At 40.8% G+C, this 16,297-nt stretch overlaps 2 protein-coding genes across 3 annotated transcripts in view; one reads left to right on the plus strand and one right to left on the minus strand.

Moving 5' to 3' along the window:
* Nucleotides 1–11,422, minus strand: part of CBX5 (chromobox homolog 5) — a 30,812-nt gene extending 19,390 nt beyond the window's left edge. Inside the window, exon 1 of the mRNA XM_012652407.1 lies at nucleotides 11,288–11,422. The gene's annotated coding sequence lies outside the window, so the exon portion shown is untranslated. The remainder of the gene's footprint in view (nucleotides 1–11,287) is intronic.
* A 560-nt stretch (nucleotides 11,423–11,982) lies between these two features.
* On the plus strand, nucleotides 11,983–16,296 carry HNRNPA1 (heterogeneous nuclear ribonucleoprotein A1). 2 transcript variants are annotated; one of them, XM_012652432.1, is made up of 11 exons: nucleotides 11,983–12,101; nucleotides 12,656–12,772; nucleotides 13,056–13,202; nucleotides 13,359–13,569; nucleotides 13,668–13,760; nucleotides 13,846–13,938; nucleotides 14,207–14,281; nucleotides 14,482–14,640; nucleotides 15,200–15,355; nucleotides 15,817–15,882; nucleotides 16,115–16,296. In XM_012652432.1, exons 1-10 carry the CDS (start codon nucleotides 12,087–12,089, stop codon nucleotides 15,870–15,872), a joined length of 1,122 nt encoding a protein of 373 aa, XP_012507886.1. In that variant the 5' UTR covers nucleotides 11,983–12,086; the 3' UTR covers nucleotides 15,873–15,882; nucleotides 16,115–16,296. The 2 variants fall into 2 exon arrangements, with proteins under 2 accessions (XP_012507886.1, XP_012507878.1); XM_012652424.1 differs by lacking the exon at nucleotides 14,482–14,640.
* Nucleotide 16,297: the final 1 nt, after the last annotated feature.

Raw genomic sequence — 16,297 nt, forward strand, 5'->3', positions numbered from 1 at the left:
CAAAGAACCTGGCAATTTCATCATAAATAAATCTTAAGAAAAATGGGTAACAGCAACGTTTAAATAGATTATCATGAATCTTAGATTTATATATACCACTTTGGCAGATCATGCTCACAAAATATGGAAGGGTTAAAAGAGAACTGAAATGCTCATCCCCAAATAAAATTGTGGTCATAAAGCATTTTTCAAACAGCTATAGCTTGCACAGATTTTAGATATCAGCAGCTTAAGGGTTACAAAGTCCCCTTCAGGTTATTTCAACAAATTACTATTTTTTTTTTTTTTTTTGAGACTGTCTGGCTCTGTTGCCCAGGCTATAGTGCAGTGGCATTATCATAGCTCATGGCAACCTCAAACTCCTGGGCTCAAGCAATCCTCCTGCCTCAGCCTCTCAAGTAGCCGGGACTATAGGCACACACCAACATGTCTGGCTAATTTTTAAAATTTTTTGTAGAGACAAGGCTGGTCTTGAACCCCTGGGCTCAAGAGATCCTCCACTTCCCGAAGTGCTGGGATTACAGGCGTTAATCACTGTGTCTGGCCACAAATCACCTATTTTAAGGAAGAACCTGTACTAAGTCAGACAATTTAGGTTCTCATAGTCTCAGTTTAGAGCAGACATTCAAGAGATATAAAAATTAATTTGCATAACCATAAACTAAAACTGCTAAAATATCTCTAATTGTTAAGAAGATATTAGAATTTAAATCAATATACTAAAATCTGATTAATACATGCTGACAAAAAATAAATTTTTATATAATTGGAATAAGAAATATCTCAGACTATAAAACTACGGGGAATAAAACAGAGCATTCCTTCAACATATGGCATAATTTTGTGCTTTGCCATCACCTTGGTGTATTTGCAACATGAATTTTATTGAAGTCATAGCCTACAATTTAGATACATAAAATCAAGCCAGTATTGAACTTTTCTCATCCCATACAAGGGTATCCTTGGCAGCTCCTGGGCCATCTTTTATGATCCTGACCAATTTCTCTCTGTGGCAATTTAAAAGCTGTAAAAAAATACATAATGGGTGATGACAGGAGAAACAAACCCATACCAGAAGTTATTGAACCTTGCAGGTCTTTGCAAGTGTCCCTATTGACATTTAAGTGTGAGTTACTATGCCACAATATCATAAAAGTGTACTCTACACTTCAGATATATTGATAGCTAAATGCAAAGAAAGGGCACCATCAGAAAAATGGCTAAAGCGATGGCCAATATCGGGCCACCCAGTTCTTCAACTGACTGTTTTGACCTGTTACTTAAGCCAAGTAAGATTTTTCTGATTCTTCTTGTCCAGTTTCCAACTACATTCCCAATTCAAACCTTATGCTAAGGGATAATATAGTAATTCTGATCCTTGTTATAAATTATTTGGTTGGTTACAAGATATTTATTGATGGTCTAATAAGTGTCAAACATTGCATGGACACAGTCTATTCCAGGTTTTAATTTAAGTGCTGAGGATTTTAAAAGTTTGTCTGTAAGTCAGTACTGGTTAGCACCTTCTCCAAAGGTTGTTACAAGAAAAGCTACTAAAAAGCCAACTTGTTAACAGTGGAAAGATCAGGACTAGAAATAAGTAGGTGTGGGTTCTATCCCAACTAGATCACTAAAAGATCAAACTGGACAGTTCACTGAACCTTAAGGGTGTTAGCTATTTGCCCTACTTATACGTCTGTCTGCAGGAAAAACAAGAGAAAAATATAAAGTAAAAATAAGTTAAATATCTGATAGTGGGTGAAGTTAAAAATAACTAATGGGCTGGGCGCAGTGGCTCACGCCTGTAATCCTAGCACTCTGGGAGGCCGAGGCAGGCGGATTGTTTGAGCTCAGGAGCTCCAAACCAGCCTGAGCAAGAGCGAGACCCCGTCTCTACTAAAAGGACAACTAAAAATACATAGAAAAAAATTAGCCGGGCATGGTGGCGCATGCCTGTAGTCCCAGCTACTCGGGAGGCTGAGGCAGAAGGATTGCTTGAGCCCAGGAGTTTGAGGTTGCTGTGAGCTAGGATGACGCCATGGCACTCACTCTAGCCCAGGCAAAAGAGTGAGACTCTTGTCTCAAAAAAAAAAAACAAAAAACTAATTCTTTGATAAGTGTTCCCACTTCTATTTTCTGGAAGTTTGTGGGGAATTGATATTATTTATTCCTGGAAGTTTTTCATAAAATTCTCCAGTGAAGCCATCTGAACCTGGAGTTTTCTTCGTGGTATAGTTTTGATAATAACTACAAATCCCTTTTCCTTAATAGATAACAGGGCTAGTGAGTTTCTGTATTTCTTCAGCAAGCTTTGGCAGTGTCTTTCAAGAAAGTGATCAATTTCATCTAAGACATTGAATGTACTGGCATAGTTTTTCATAATATTCCCTTATTACTTTAATGTCTATAGGATCAGTAGTGATATCCCGTTTCCTAATATTGGTAATCTGTCTTTTCCCCCTATCAATTTTATTGATCTCAAAGAATCAACTTTCAGTTTCACTGATTTTCTCTATTGTTTTATATTCCATTAATTACTGCTTTCTTTTTCATGGAGGTTGATTGTGTTGTGGTGTAATTACTGCTTTTATCTTTACTATTTTCTTTCTTCTGCTTACTTTTGGATTTCATGTGCTCATCTATTTCTAGGTTCTTAGGTGGAAACCTAAGTCATTGACTTTGACCTGCTTTTGTACGTGAAGTGCATAAAGCTACAAATTTCCCTCTAAGAACTTCCTGAACTGCATCCCAAAGCTTTTTTTTTTTTTTTTTTTAGAGGTGGGGTCTCGCTCTGTCACCCAGGCTGGAGTGCAGTGGCATGACCATAGCTTATGCAGCCTCAAACTCCTGGGCTCAAGTGATCCTCCCACCTCAGCCCCAAGTGGCTGGGACTATCCCTGTGCCACTGTGCTTGGCTAATTTCTTTTTTTTTAAGAGATAAATGTCCTGTTATGTTACCCGGCTGTTCTCTAACTCCTGGCCTTAAGCAATCCTCCCAGTACCTGGGATTACAGGCATGGTACCCCAAGTCCCCCAAGTTTTCTGATATGTAATCTTCTCATTTTCATTCAGTTCAAAATATTTCCTAATTTCCTTTGTAATTTCCTCTTTGATCTCTGTGGGTTACTTAGAGGTGTGTTGTGTAGTTTCCAAATATTTGTGTATTTTTCCAGATGTCTTTCTGTTACTGATTTTTAATTTAATTGCACTAAGGCCAGAAAATACAGACTTATATGATTGAATCCTTTTGAATCTGAGACTTGCTTTATGACCCAGAAGATGGTCTGGCTGGGTAGATGTTACACGTGCACTTGAAAAGCATGTGTCTTCTGCTGTTGCTATGTGTAGTATTCTACAAGTGTCTGTCAGTTATATCAGGTTATTTGATAATGCTGTTCAAGTTTTCTATTTCCTTACTGATTCTCTGTCTACTTATCAATTAATGAAAGGTATTGAAATTCCCAAATACAATTGCAGATGTCTATTATTTCATTTCTCTCTTTTTTCCTTTGGGTATTCTGAAGCTTTATTATTAGCTGTATAAACATTTAGGACTGTTCTGTCCTCTTGATGAATTGATTCCTTTATTACATAACCTGGTGTTAGTTATTTGCCTTACTTATCTCCTAAGTCTATTATGAAAAAAGAACAAGAAAATACTTTGGAAAATAATTTTTCCTATATTTATATAGGAAACAAACGGTAAAATGTTTGGTAATAGAGGAAGTAAAAAAATTTTAATGAATTTTCTTTATTATCTGTAAGTTTTATCTACGCTTGTTTCCAACTACTCATATAAATGAGGTTTGCCTATGTTTTATCAGATCTTTACACATAATTTATTATTGTGAAATACTGAACAAATTAGCAGTATATTACCCTTCACAACTCTCTGTGAGGTGAGTTGTACTGATTTAGGGATGAGGAACAAGGCACAAGGAGTTCAAGGATTTGCCTCAGAAACCAAACTTAAGATTTCCCAGCCTGTTAGTTGACCTCTTTAGCACAGGGCATTTTTTTCCGATATAATTATGCCTGCTGGCTCAGATACAAACTTGCTTTATTCTAAGAAACACAGATTACAATCAGAGAAATACTTGAATTCAATTTGGTTTCTCCTCTCCATGGAAGAAATAAATAATGAGTGTGTTATAAAACTTGATCTCGAAATAGTCCTTTCAAGTACGCTATCTCAAGCTCATGCCTCTAGTGTCCTTCCTAGCAATGAAGCACAATGGAAGAGACACTCCGTAAATCTGAAGATTAAGATTCAGACATGTGAAAATTTTTACTCTATCCATGACCTAGTTTAAGGTAGAAAAATCTGTCAGTGTTTAATTTCGATGAATACTATTATTGGAAAGGAAATCCAGACTACATAGTCCACAGCCTCAATAGGAGAGTAAAAATGGCCCAGTTAGCCCATTATACTCTTTGTAGAAAATCTTTTCTTCAAAAAGGTTTAAGCATAGTTAACAAGCAGTTTTGTTACCCTATGTTAATATCCCAAGGAGTTAACAATTAACCAACAACTCAGTCTTCTGTTCCTCAAGCCCTAGGTGAGAACACCACAGAACTATACTGTCCCAAAATGTTAGAATTTGGAATGTTTAATTTGCATGTGAAATTATTCACTTAAAAAACAAACTCCAAGATGACTTAGGAGCCATATCACAGAAGTCTGAGGTCAAGAAGGCTGTGAACTATCACTTATCCAACTCATTCCGTGTAAGATGAAGAAACTAAGGACCAAAGAGGGCAAATGGCCCACCCAAGGTTATATCACTAGTTAATGAATGGCAGGAGTAGGTTGAGAATACAGGTTACTGAGCCTTTTATTTTTCATTTGCCTCTCTTTCATTTTTCAAAACGACCTTTTCTTTTTTGAATCAGGTCAAACTTATTTGGGAAGGGATTAGGGAATCAAGGTGTAATGGTCTGAATGGTGGCCCCCAAAAAGAGATTCATATCCTAATCCTTGAACCTGTCAATATTACCTTATATAGCAAGAGAAGTGATTAAAAGATACGAAAGGAGGAATTTATCCTGGTTCATCCAAGTGAGTCTTAAATGCAATCACATGTATCCTTATGAGAGAAGCAGATGAACCTTTGAGACAAATACACAAAGTTGAAGACAACAGGAAATCACAGCAGAGAAAGATGAGCTATAAGCCTAGGAATGCTGACCATCATCAAGGAACATACTCCCCTCTAGAGCCTCCAGAAGGGGCTCAACACCTTGATTGCAGACTTCTGGCCTCCAGAATTGTTAAACAAATACATTCCTCTGTTTTAAGCCAAGCCTGTGGTAATTTATTATAGCAGCCACAAGAAACTAATACACAGGGGAAATAAAAATTTAAAAATCATAAACTTGGCCGGGAGCGGTGGCTCACACCTGTAATCCTAACACTCTGGGAGACTGAGGCAGGAAGACTGCCTGAGGTCAGGAGTTGGAGACCAGCGTGAGCAAGAGTGAGACCCTGTCTCTACTAAAAATAGAAAAAATTAGCCAGGCATGGTGGCGTGTTCCTGTAGTCCCACCTATTCCGGAGGCTGAGGCAGGAGGATCGCTTGAGCCCAGGAGTTTGAGGTTGCTGTGAGCGAGGCCAACACCATGGCACTCTAGCCTAGGCAACAGAGCAAGATTCTGTCTCGAAGATAAAAATACAAAATCATAAACTAGACATATGTAAAACCATTTATTGATCCAAAAAGAATTGTGCTTCAAGTGACCCAAAGAATGCCTAAAATGTTTAGTCCCTCACTTCAAAGGGTAAAGTGAGGCAACAACCACAGGATACGATTTGCCCAAAAATAAACTGGCAGACCTGAGAAGACAAACTCAGAAAGGTCTAATATTTACATAGCTGCTAACAAGAACAGTGTAGGTTTTTCTGCAAACATGCTAGCTGGTAGAGCTCCTGGACAGACTAAACATAGGCAGCAGTTGTCACTGTGGGTGTTCTTCCAGCACAAGTGTAAAGTTGTCATCAGAAATAAATATGTGGCTTCGAGTGGCTTGCAGAAATCCAACAAATCTGCAACTTGGACTCTGTACAAGCCAACTCCTCTCAGGATGACCCGGACTCCTTCCTGTCAGTACAATGATCAGTTAAAGTCATCCTCTGTAACTATGGAAGTAAAATCAAAGTTTATATCAGGAGACAAAGATGATGATTACCCAGAGTCCAAGCCCATGAATAACGATATGTAAATAGCTATACTGAGTCAAGCTAGTTGTAACCTGTACTATAGCTTATTACTTTAAAAATCAATATCCATAACAGAGCTTTAGGCTCAATTTCATGTAAGGTGAATGGAAATAAAAATAAACCAGGTAAAATGACAAAATAAAGGCTAGAAATGCTTTACTATGGGGAATTATTAAATGGGCTATTCCAATAAGATATGGAAATCATGCTAAGTGGTTACATAAATATCTCAATAAAAGCAAAAAAGACTCATTAGTCTGCCTCAGAAATCTTTGTACCCTGGATACCAAACCTTTTTCTCTTTTCTCTAGTATTGGCAAGGGCTCTGAGAATTTCCAAAACTTTCCTAGCCATAAAAAAATCCAGTTATGGCCGGGCATGGTGGCTCACACCTGTAAATCCTAACACTCTGGGAAGCCGAGGAGGGTGGATCGTTTGAGCTCTGGAGTTCGAGACCAGCCTGAGCAAGAGCAAGACCCCGTCTCTACTAAAAATAGAAAGAAATTAGCTGGACAACTAAAAAAACATATAGAAAAAATTAGCTGGGCATGGTGGTGCATGCTTGCAGTCCCAGCTACTCGGGAGGCTGAGGTAGAAGGATTGCTTGAGCCCAGGAGTTTGAGGTTGCTGTGAGCTAGGCTGACGTCAAGGCACTCACTCTAACACTGGCAGCAGAGTGAGACTCTGTCTCAAAAGAAAAAAAAAAAATCCAGTTATTTCAGATGTATGCTCTTTCTTTTTCTTTCCCCAATTATTATCCTGATCACCTAGTACCCAGATAGAAGCTTTCTACTTAGTTTTCACACAGATCAGTGAAGATATGCTATTTTCCCTTTTAGAGAACAACCCTTTTAGATCTGATCTGGTTGCAACAGTAAGTCTTCAAGCACCAAGCACAAGTGCTTTAACTTTCATGACCGGGGCTCAACATTTTGTATTAGTAATAGATGGGTATAATTTAACCAAACCAGGTTCTCTAAAGTCAAAAAATATTTCTAAAGTTAGGACCTTCAATGTGATAATCTCAGAATTTCAACGAAAAATTACACACTAAAATTTCTCCACCAGAGAGAAATGTTCATCACACCTACCACCATATTGTAAGAGACTTCACAGTAAACCAAGCAATTTTTCCTTGCATACCACAGTAAAGTAGGAAGTCTCAGTTCAGGTCCTATAATTTTTCAAAGTAAAATGCATCAGTAAAAACAGGAAGAAAAGGTCACCAATTAATCTGTTTACGCAGATGCTCTTGACTTAAGACGGAGTTATGTCCTGCTAAGCCCATCATAAATTGAAAATACTGTTTTTTTTTTTTTGAGACAGAGTCTCACTGTGTTGCCCTGGCTAGAGTGCCATGGTGTCAGCCTAGCTCACAGCAACCTCAAACTCCTGGGCTCAAGCAATCCTCCTGCCTCAGCCTCCCGAGTAGCTGGGACTACAGGCATGCACCACCATGCCTGGCTAATTTTTTCTTGACAGAAACAGGGTCTCACTCTTGCTCAGGCTGGTTTGGAACTCCTGAGCTCAAACAATCCGCCCGCCTTGGCCTCCCAGAGAGCTAGGATTACAGGCATGAGCCACCGCGCCTGGCCGAAAATACTGTTTTTAAAGTGCATTTAAGCCAGGTGTGGTGGCTCATGCCTGTAATGCTAGCACTCTGGGAGACTGAGGCGGGAGGATCACACGAGGTCAGGAGTTTGAGACCAGTCTGAGCAAGAGTGAGACCCTGTCTCTACTAAAAATAGAAAAATTAGCTGGGTGTGGTGGTGCATGCCTGTAGTCTCAGCTACTTGGGAGGCTGAAGCAGGACAATCTCTTTAGCCCAGGAGTTTGAGGTTGCTGTGAGTTTAGCCCAGGCGACAGAGTGGGACTCTTAACAACAACAAAAAAGAAAGTGCATTTAATACACCTAACCTACTGAACATCATACCTTAGCCTAGACTACCTTAAACATGTTCACAACACTTAAATTAGCCTACAGTTGGGCAAAATCATCTAACACAAAGCCTATTAATAAACTGTTGAATATCTCATGTAATTTATTGAATACTATATTGAAAGTCAAGAACAGAATGGTTGTATGGGTACCCAAAGTACAGTTTCTACTGAATGTGTATTCCTTTTGTACCATTCTAAGGTTGAAAAATACTAAATGGAGTCATCATAAGTTGGGGACCATCTGTACAAGCAGATGAGGCTGGAGATGGGAGGAATCCACTAAGAGTAATCTAAGGTAGCATGATTGCTTGGTTACCTATTCTTCAGATCAGTGTTATTCTACCCGCCTCACCCTCACCCAAAACTACAGGTCTTTAAACAGCTGTGAAATCAGTTCAGTGCAAATGACCTTTTTAAGAAACTGAAATAGCATACTGTAGATGAGACAGTATCAGAGAGTTTTGCACATTTGTTTAGTGAAACTTGTTTCAATGGATGTACAGGGTCAGTGTAAAATGTTAATATATTTCTTACTGAGGGTCAAAGTCAAAAAAGTTTGAGACACTGATTCAAAAGAATCTCAGGAATGGAAAGAGGCTTAAATCAAGTGAAAAATGTAAGAAGCATCTGGGGCAAAGTCTACTTTCTTCAAAAACATAATTGCCATTATTTTAGGAAACAAAACAAACACAAGATGCAACCAATTGTATGTTTAAATTGCAAGAAATGGTAAAAAACCTTAATGAAAATTTCCTTTTATCCAGTGGAGTAATGATCCATTCTATATCTGAAGAGATAAACATTAGGATTTAGTGATCCATTTACCACCCATCTTCTCCCACCTTTACCTAATGCCATCATCATACACTACAGCCTAGAACTCCCAGGCTTAAGCAATCCTCCTGCCTCAGCCTCCCGAGTAGCTGGGACTACAGCCTCATGTTACTGAGTCCAGCAAGCTCAAGCATTTTAGATTAAGGGTTTTCAACCAAGGGAGATTTCAATACCCCTCCCTCCCTTTTTGCAATGTCTGTCTTGATTGTCATAAATGGGGGTATGGGGAGAAGTGAGATGCTACTGGCATCTAGTGGGTCAAGGCCAGGGATGCTGCCAAACATTTTACAGTGCACAGATGCACAGGATACCCACCCACCCTCTCAATGAAGAATTATGTGGCTCAAAATATCAATAGTGCTGAGGTTGAGAAACTCTGCTGTAGATCAAGATTGTATTCCTTTCAAACCTAAATAAATCCAAGACAGATACCCTTAACTCACATCCCTTTAGCTCTTAGAAGCTCAGCAACTGCATTATTAGCATATCTACAAACAGGTTTATAACCAAGTATAAAATATAGGTGTGTCCTTTTGCAAGTGCCAGAGAACATGGCAATCTCTCTTCATTATAAGCTTCACTAAAATCATTTGTATTTGATATAAAGTCAGAAAAGTCTTTGGCGCATGCCTGTAGTCCCAGCTACTTGGGAGGCTGAGGCAGTAGGATTGCTTGAGCCCAGGAGTCTGAGGTTGCTGTGAGCTAGGCTGACACCATGGCACTCACTCTAGCCAGGGCAACAAAGTGAGACTCTGTCTCAAAAAAAGAAAAAAAAAGAAAAGTCTCTAATTCTAAGTGTACTTCATATATAGTTGATTTTCTTACAGTATTTAAATATTTTCCCTTGACCCTAAATAAATCTGTGAACAATAAAGCAGTAAGACTCTGATACAGCCAATATGTAATGAAAATTTGTATCTTTTCCAAATGTCTTGGAATAGGTAGAGTGGGCACTGCCAACATCAGGCAGACTGCATGTAAATTACACTATGAAAGAAATCAAATCAAAAGGCAAAAAATAATCCAGGTGATCTATGTATGAGTCTTCTTTCCTCAAAACCCTAAATATCACTCTCTTTAAGCAGCTTCCTTTTTAGCCAAAGTCAGACATCCTCAAACGAACAGCCGAGGGGCTTAGGAAATCTTTAATGGTGTAAAGATACATATGCGTGGTAAATTTCCTGGTAAAAACTAAAATAAAAGCATTGGGAACATGAATAATGAAAAAGAGAAAAAAGGTGGTGAGAAGTATGTGATTATGACCGGAAACACAAAAACAACGGAGTTCATTTTTATTTAATTTTAATATCAATTTATTATCTCGGCAAAGATTTAAACAATAGAGAACCAACTTGCCTCGATCCCACTGTGTCCCTATAACTAACACATGTTGATGTGTACATTTCCAAAACTTTTTCTACGGACCTATAAATATACCTATCTGTCCGTGGGAGTATGCATTATTATGAGGGAGATTTTTCTCGGACGCCTTTCCACGACACTACATAGACTTATTCTATTCGTTCTAACATTTTAAGTCGGCCGTCCTAAAGAAACGAGTTTTCAAAGTCAAAAAACCTCCTCCGTTCCCGAAAATCTAAACTGGTGGACTGTGGGACGTACCGAAGTGGGGAAAAAATGCCCAATTCGAGGCATACAGGAACAAATGTACACTTTCCCTAACAAGGTGTACGGGATGAAGGCCTAAAGGCTTCGTTAGAAGTCATTGTGGATAAAATATCCACCCTCCCACGCCATCACGGGCATCGAATCCCCTTCCTCACAACCCCAAGTCTAAGACTTCCCTGGTTTGTAGAGCCGATTGGACTACGTGTCCGAGCGCCTTCCTTAGGCTGTCCGCATGTCCGCCTACTGGCTCCAGATTTGGTCCATCCATTTAACCGCCCGACCCCCGCATTCCCCATTGGAGTCAAACCGCTGCCTCTTGGAGAAGCCCAACCTACCGCGCGCTCGGTGCTCACTGGCTCAGTGAGACGCTGCTCAGGAGGGGAAAACCCGCCTCCCACATTCCGATGGCCCAAGGGCCGATCAGTCGGCAGCTCAAGGCAGACACAATTGGCCTATACACTCGCCAGTCACATTCGTCGGCCGCACAGCTCCAAAGTACCTACAGGGATAAGACATCCCGCCCCCTGTTCTACTATTGGTTGGCCCGACCCACCGCTGCCCCTTCACTTTCCCCCACCCCGCAGTCCATTCATTTCACACAATAACGGGCCCAGTTGGAGTCAGTTCAAGCCCTCATATGGGTAGATAAGACTGTGTGCCACTTACCCGGGATCGAGAATGATCACTCACGCTACCTTCTGCCCTATTCCTCTATGGTGAGACGGCACCACAAGCCACCTCTGCCGCCGCCTTCTGCGCAACGCCAACCGCCCGCCAAAACGGATCCTTCCCTGCGCCTGCGCAACCAATCCTGGGCCCAGACCCTTTCTCCGCCCATTACACATGCGCAAAGCAGAGCACAACTCCCGCCACGACGCAGGCGCCGTAGGTTCACCGCCCTCTCCCGCCCGCCATTTCACGTGTTTCCAAGAGGCAGGCGGAACTTCTTAATGCGCCTGCGTAAAGTCTCCATTTTATTACACATGCGCTCAACAGGCGGTTGTTGCAAAAAAAATTGTCACAGGCTATCTACTTTTTAATGTATGGTATTAATAATTCTTTGTCAAGCGAGTTAAATGTAACATTTCGGTGTGGAGTATTAAGAAGACGTTTAAACACCCTAGATAGATTCAAATATGAATGATTATTTGGCTAGCCAATCAGACTGGTTAAGGATAAAATTATTCGGGAACCAATAGACTTCAAGGGGTGGTGACTACGTAGACGGCCCAAACGGATGACGTTACACAGCAGTGTGGTACTACAGGCCAATAGTAGAGGTAAGTGATTTCAACTATCCAATCAGAGTTAGGTATGGGCGGAGTCTACCAATGCCGAAGCCTAGGAGGCGGGATAAAAAAGAGAGGCCGAAGGTAGGCTGGCAGATACGTTCGTTAGCTTACTCCTTTCTGCCTGTGGACGCTGCCGAGGAAGCATCGTTAAAGTCTCTCTTCCCACTGCCGTCATGTCTAAGTCAGAGGTGAGTCACAAGCCCTTTCCACTGTGAATTTCTTCCTTGCCCCATACTCAGTTCGGTAGGATGCGGCTTGGTTTCGTTGCTTGCACCAGCCCATTCGACGGTTCTTAGGTCGCTGCCAGGCCTACCCCTCCCAAAGTTCAAGTCGCCATTTTGTCCTCTTCGTCGCCATGAGGCCGCCGTCCGCCAACCACTGGTTATCACGCCTGGCTCGTTACTCGTTGCAAAATTCTGAGGCACATACGGTGTATTTTTTACCTTGTCTCGGTGAGCGAGTTATTTAAAGAGTTATTAATCCCTTTTTGGCGATGCACCCCTCCCGGCCAGGCCTTTTGTTGCGCGTGCGTCAGAGAGAGAGTAGGGACGCATGCGTGTGCAGCTTTCCAGCACTCCCAGCCGCCCCCAGCGTACTACCTCCCCTAATGGGGGGAAGCACGTGTCTTATTGCGACCCGAACGAACAATAAGTGCTGCGTACGCCAGCGTCTAGTTTTGCTTCTCCTTAATAGAAACTGTTTAGTATTAAAGCCCCGTTTAATGCTTTTTCCCCTACTTTAGTCTCCTAAAGAACCCGAACAGCTGCGGAAGCTATTCATCGGAGGGTTGAGCTTTGAAACGACCGATGAGAGTCTGAGGAGCCATTTTGAGCAATGGGGAACGCTCACGGACTGTGTGGTAAGGCTTGGAAGGGACAAAAGGCAATAGAATTAGTCAATTCCCTTGGCTTACCTTTGTGCGGTTTCTGTCTGAATGCTAATAAAGTTTAGCGGGATTATAGTTAGAAATAAAATGCCAAAGGAACTTGTTTTCTGATTTAAAAAGCTGCCTCTTAAATCTAGGGTAATGGGAAACTGTAGGGCTTTGTATGAAGGACTGGTATCAAGTTTCGTCTTATTCAAAAAGTTAGTGTCAGTAATTTCTGGGGTCAGGATATATACTAAATGAACCCTTTTCTCAGGTAATGAGAGATCCAAACACCAAGCGCTCCAGGGGCTTTGGGTTTGTCACATATGCCACTGTGGAGGAGGTGGATGCAGCAATGAATGCACGGCCACACAAGGTGGATGGAAGAGTTGTGGAACCAAAGAGAGCTGTCTCCAGAGAAGTGAGTGGTTTTTTATTTTTCCTAACTCCTCTTCCAGTACTCATTTGGAGATGTGCTGCTAGTATACTCAGACATGGGGAGTATTCTAAATTTAAAAATTTTTGATTGGAGGTTTTTTGCTAATGTAAGTAGCATAAATGGTTTTCCTCCTGTTAGGATTCTCAAAGACCAGGTGCCCACTTAACTGTGAAAAAGATCTTTGTTGGTGGCATTAAAGAAGATACTGAAGAACATCACCTAAGAGACTATTTTGAACAGTATGGGAAAATCGAAGTGATTGAAATCATGACTGACAGAGGCAGTGGCAAGAAGAGGGGCTTTGCTTTTGTAACCTTTGATGACCATGATTCTGTGGATAAGATTGTCAGTAAGTATCAAATCACTGGCATTTACTAAGGGTTCCAAAATCCTTGTGGCATTCTCAACCTTGAGATCATGTTCTTTTTATCTTGAAAATTTTTTTAGTTCAGAAATACCATACTGTGAATGGCCACAACTGTGAAGTAAGGAAAGCCCTGTCAAAGCAAGAGATGGCTAGTGCTTCATCCAGCCAAAGAGGTGTGTTTATTGTTTAATTAAACCTTAAAGATAACTCGAAGTTATTCCAGTATGTATGGTTTACCACTTAAACTTCTCTCTTAAGGTCGAAGTGGTTCTGGAAACTTTGGTGGCGGTCGTGGAGGTGGTTTTGGTGGGAATGACAACTTTGGCCGTGGAGGAAACTTCAGTGGTCGAGGTATGTGTGGTTAGCTAAGGTTTACTAAAAATTAATACGAAGCTTTTAATTTGATTTCTCTGTATGACTTGTCCTTTTTGTATCTTGCAATAAGACGTGTTCCTGGCCTACGGTTTCAAAGTTACATTTTTATCTAAATGTAGTTCTTTCTAACCAGAAGTTAAGATCTTTAATATGCAAATCTTTTTATTTACAGGGGTTGTTTCCCATACATAACTTAAATGGCAGTACATATATACTTCTAATCTAAAACTTTGTTTCTTTCCAGGTGGCTTTGGTGGCAGCCGTGGTGGTGGTGGATATGGTGGCAGTGGGGATGGGTACAATGGATTTGGTAATGATGGTAAGTTCTTTGAAGGAGTACATAGGTGAAAATACCTGTCAACTTCTATCTTTAGAGTAGGCTAGTAGAGACTAAAACTCTAGTGCATGACAAGTTCGACTTGGCCCATAACACGCATGCTGTGAGCAGGCCTTTAGCCATTGAACAAATTTTTATTGTTAAATACTTTTGTCTTATTGAGAAGAATTGTATTCTTATAGGTGGTTATGGAGGAGGCGGCCCTGGTTACTCTGGTGGAAGCAGAGGCTATGGAAGTGGTGGACAGGGTTATGGAAACCAGGGCAGTGGCTATGGCGGGAGTGGCAGCTATGACAGCTATAACAACGGAGGAGGCGGAGGCGGCTTTGGCGGTGGTAGTGGTAGGTATCCAGTGATCCAAGTACTTGGTGTGATAGCTAGATTAGCCTCTTAGAGTTTGTGCCCATATTGGGGTTTGAAGCTCTTAAAGCGTTGTGTGGTACACTGCATGGTATATTAAAAATAGGTTTGCTATGCTACCTCCTCCTAGCTTTAAGCTGGGGCCGCCTCACTCCCAAATAAGTAGATGGATAAGTGGATAGTGGTGTGTTTTGAGTTAGATTAGCATCATGGCAGGATTTAGTATATTAACTCCTTTGGGACCGTAGCCATTTAGTTGATACATCCAAGGAACTTACGTTTGCAGTGGCCCTGAATCCATAAAGGCCTTAAGACAGGAGAGTATGCTTGTAAATGCCACCATGAAAAACTCTTAATGTCATGGCAAGTTGGATCATTGCACTGCATGCCTTCCCCAGAGAATGAAATACAAATATTTGGAGCCACCAGAGTTGGGGAGGAAGACAGATAATACAACCTTCTTTTGTTGAAAATACTAAATAGAATTGGGACCTATCATCTTCCTCAAGTAACAGACAAAGGCCCTCTTTCCATTCCTAGGAAGCAATTTTGGAGGTGGTGGAAGCTACAATGATTTTGGCAATTACAACAATCAGTCTTCAAATTTTGGACCCATGAAGGGAGGAAATTTTGGAGGCAGAAGCTCTGGCCCCTATGGTGGTGGAGGCCAATACTTTGCCAAACCACGAAACCAAGGTATAGTGTCAGCGTAATATTGGATAATGTCAGGGGACTGAGTGTATCTATAGCTACTACTGGAAAGCAGTGGATTAGCTCTTTGGGATGGTATATGTGTGAGCAATAAAAAGCTGGGAATTTAGTATAGGCACCTGCAGTCCCAGCTACTTGGGAGTCTAATGCAGGAGGATTCCTTGAGCCCAGGAATCAAGTCCAGCCTGGGCAATAAAGCAAGACCCCCCATCTCTAAAATTGAAATATTAAAAAAGCTGACAATTAAAAACCTTCAAAAGGGGATAATTTGCAATTAAATTGGAAAAATAATGTGGACTCTTTACACCTCCATTGTCAGTTCTACTGGGGCCATTTTAAAATAGTCAAATTCTTGAATTTAAGCTTTTGAACATTATTCATTATCTTAAATACAAAAACATTACTAGTGGCACTTCCAAACCTTAAAAGAAAAATTTTGTTCTCAGGTGGCTATGGTGGTTCCAGTAGCAGCAGTAGCTATGGCAGTGGCAGAAGGTTTTAATTATTCCCAGGTAAGTGAGCACCTTTTTGTGTGTGACTTGATTTCTTGAATTGCTGATGAACCCAGTAACCCTAATGTAGCTGAGCAGTGCAACATAGTTAACGTTGTAATTGTAGTAAAATTGTGGATATTAAGTTAATATTCAGATCAGCAAAATTTGTGGGAACAAAACTTGCTGTTGGATTGTAGCCATGAGTCTTAATATGTTTAGATTAACAACTTTATTCCATATTGTTCAACAGGAAACAAAGCTTAGCAGGAGAGGAGAGCCAGAGAAGTGACAGGGAAGCTACAGGTTACAACAGATTTGTGAACTCAGCCAAGCACAGTGGTGGCAGGGCCTAGCTGCTACAAAGAAGACATGTTTTAGACAATACTCATGTGTATGGGCAAAAAACTCGAGGACTGTATTTGTGACTAATTGT

Source organism: Propithecus coquereli, unplaced genomic scaffold (genome assembly GCF_000956105.1).
Source record: "Propithecus coquereli isolate 6110/MARCELLA unplaced genomic scaffold, Pcoq_1.0 Scaffold111, whole genome shotgun sequence".
In the NCBI taxonomy this organism is placed as follows: Eukaryota; Metazoa; Chordata; class Mammalia; order Primates; family Indriidae; genus Propithecus; species Propithecus coquereli.

Excerpts from the sequence above, each read along its gene's own strand:
- HNRNPA1 (XM_012652432.1), top strand. Across the intron at positions 12,773-13,055 it reads GAACGCTCACGGACTGTGTG|GTAATGAGAGATCCAAACAC; the intron begins GTAAGGCTTGGA and ends CCCTTTTCTCAG. Across the intron at positions 13,939-14,206 it reads AGGAAACTTCAGTGGTCGAG|GTGGCTTTGGTGGCAGCCGT; the intron begins GTATGTGTGGTT and ends GTTTCTTTCCAG.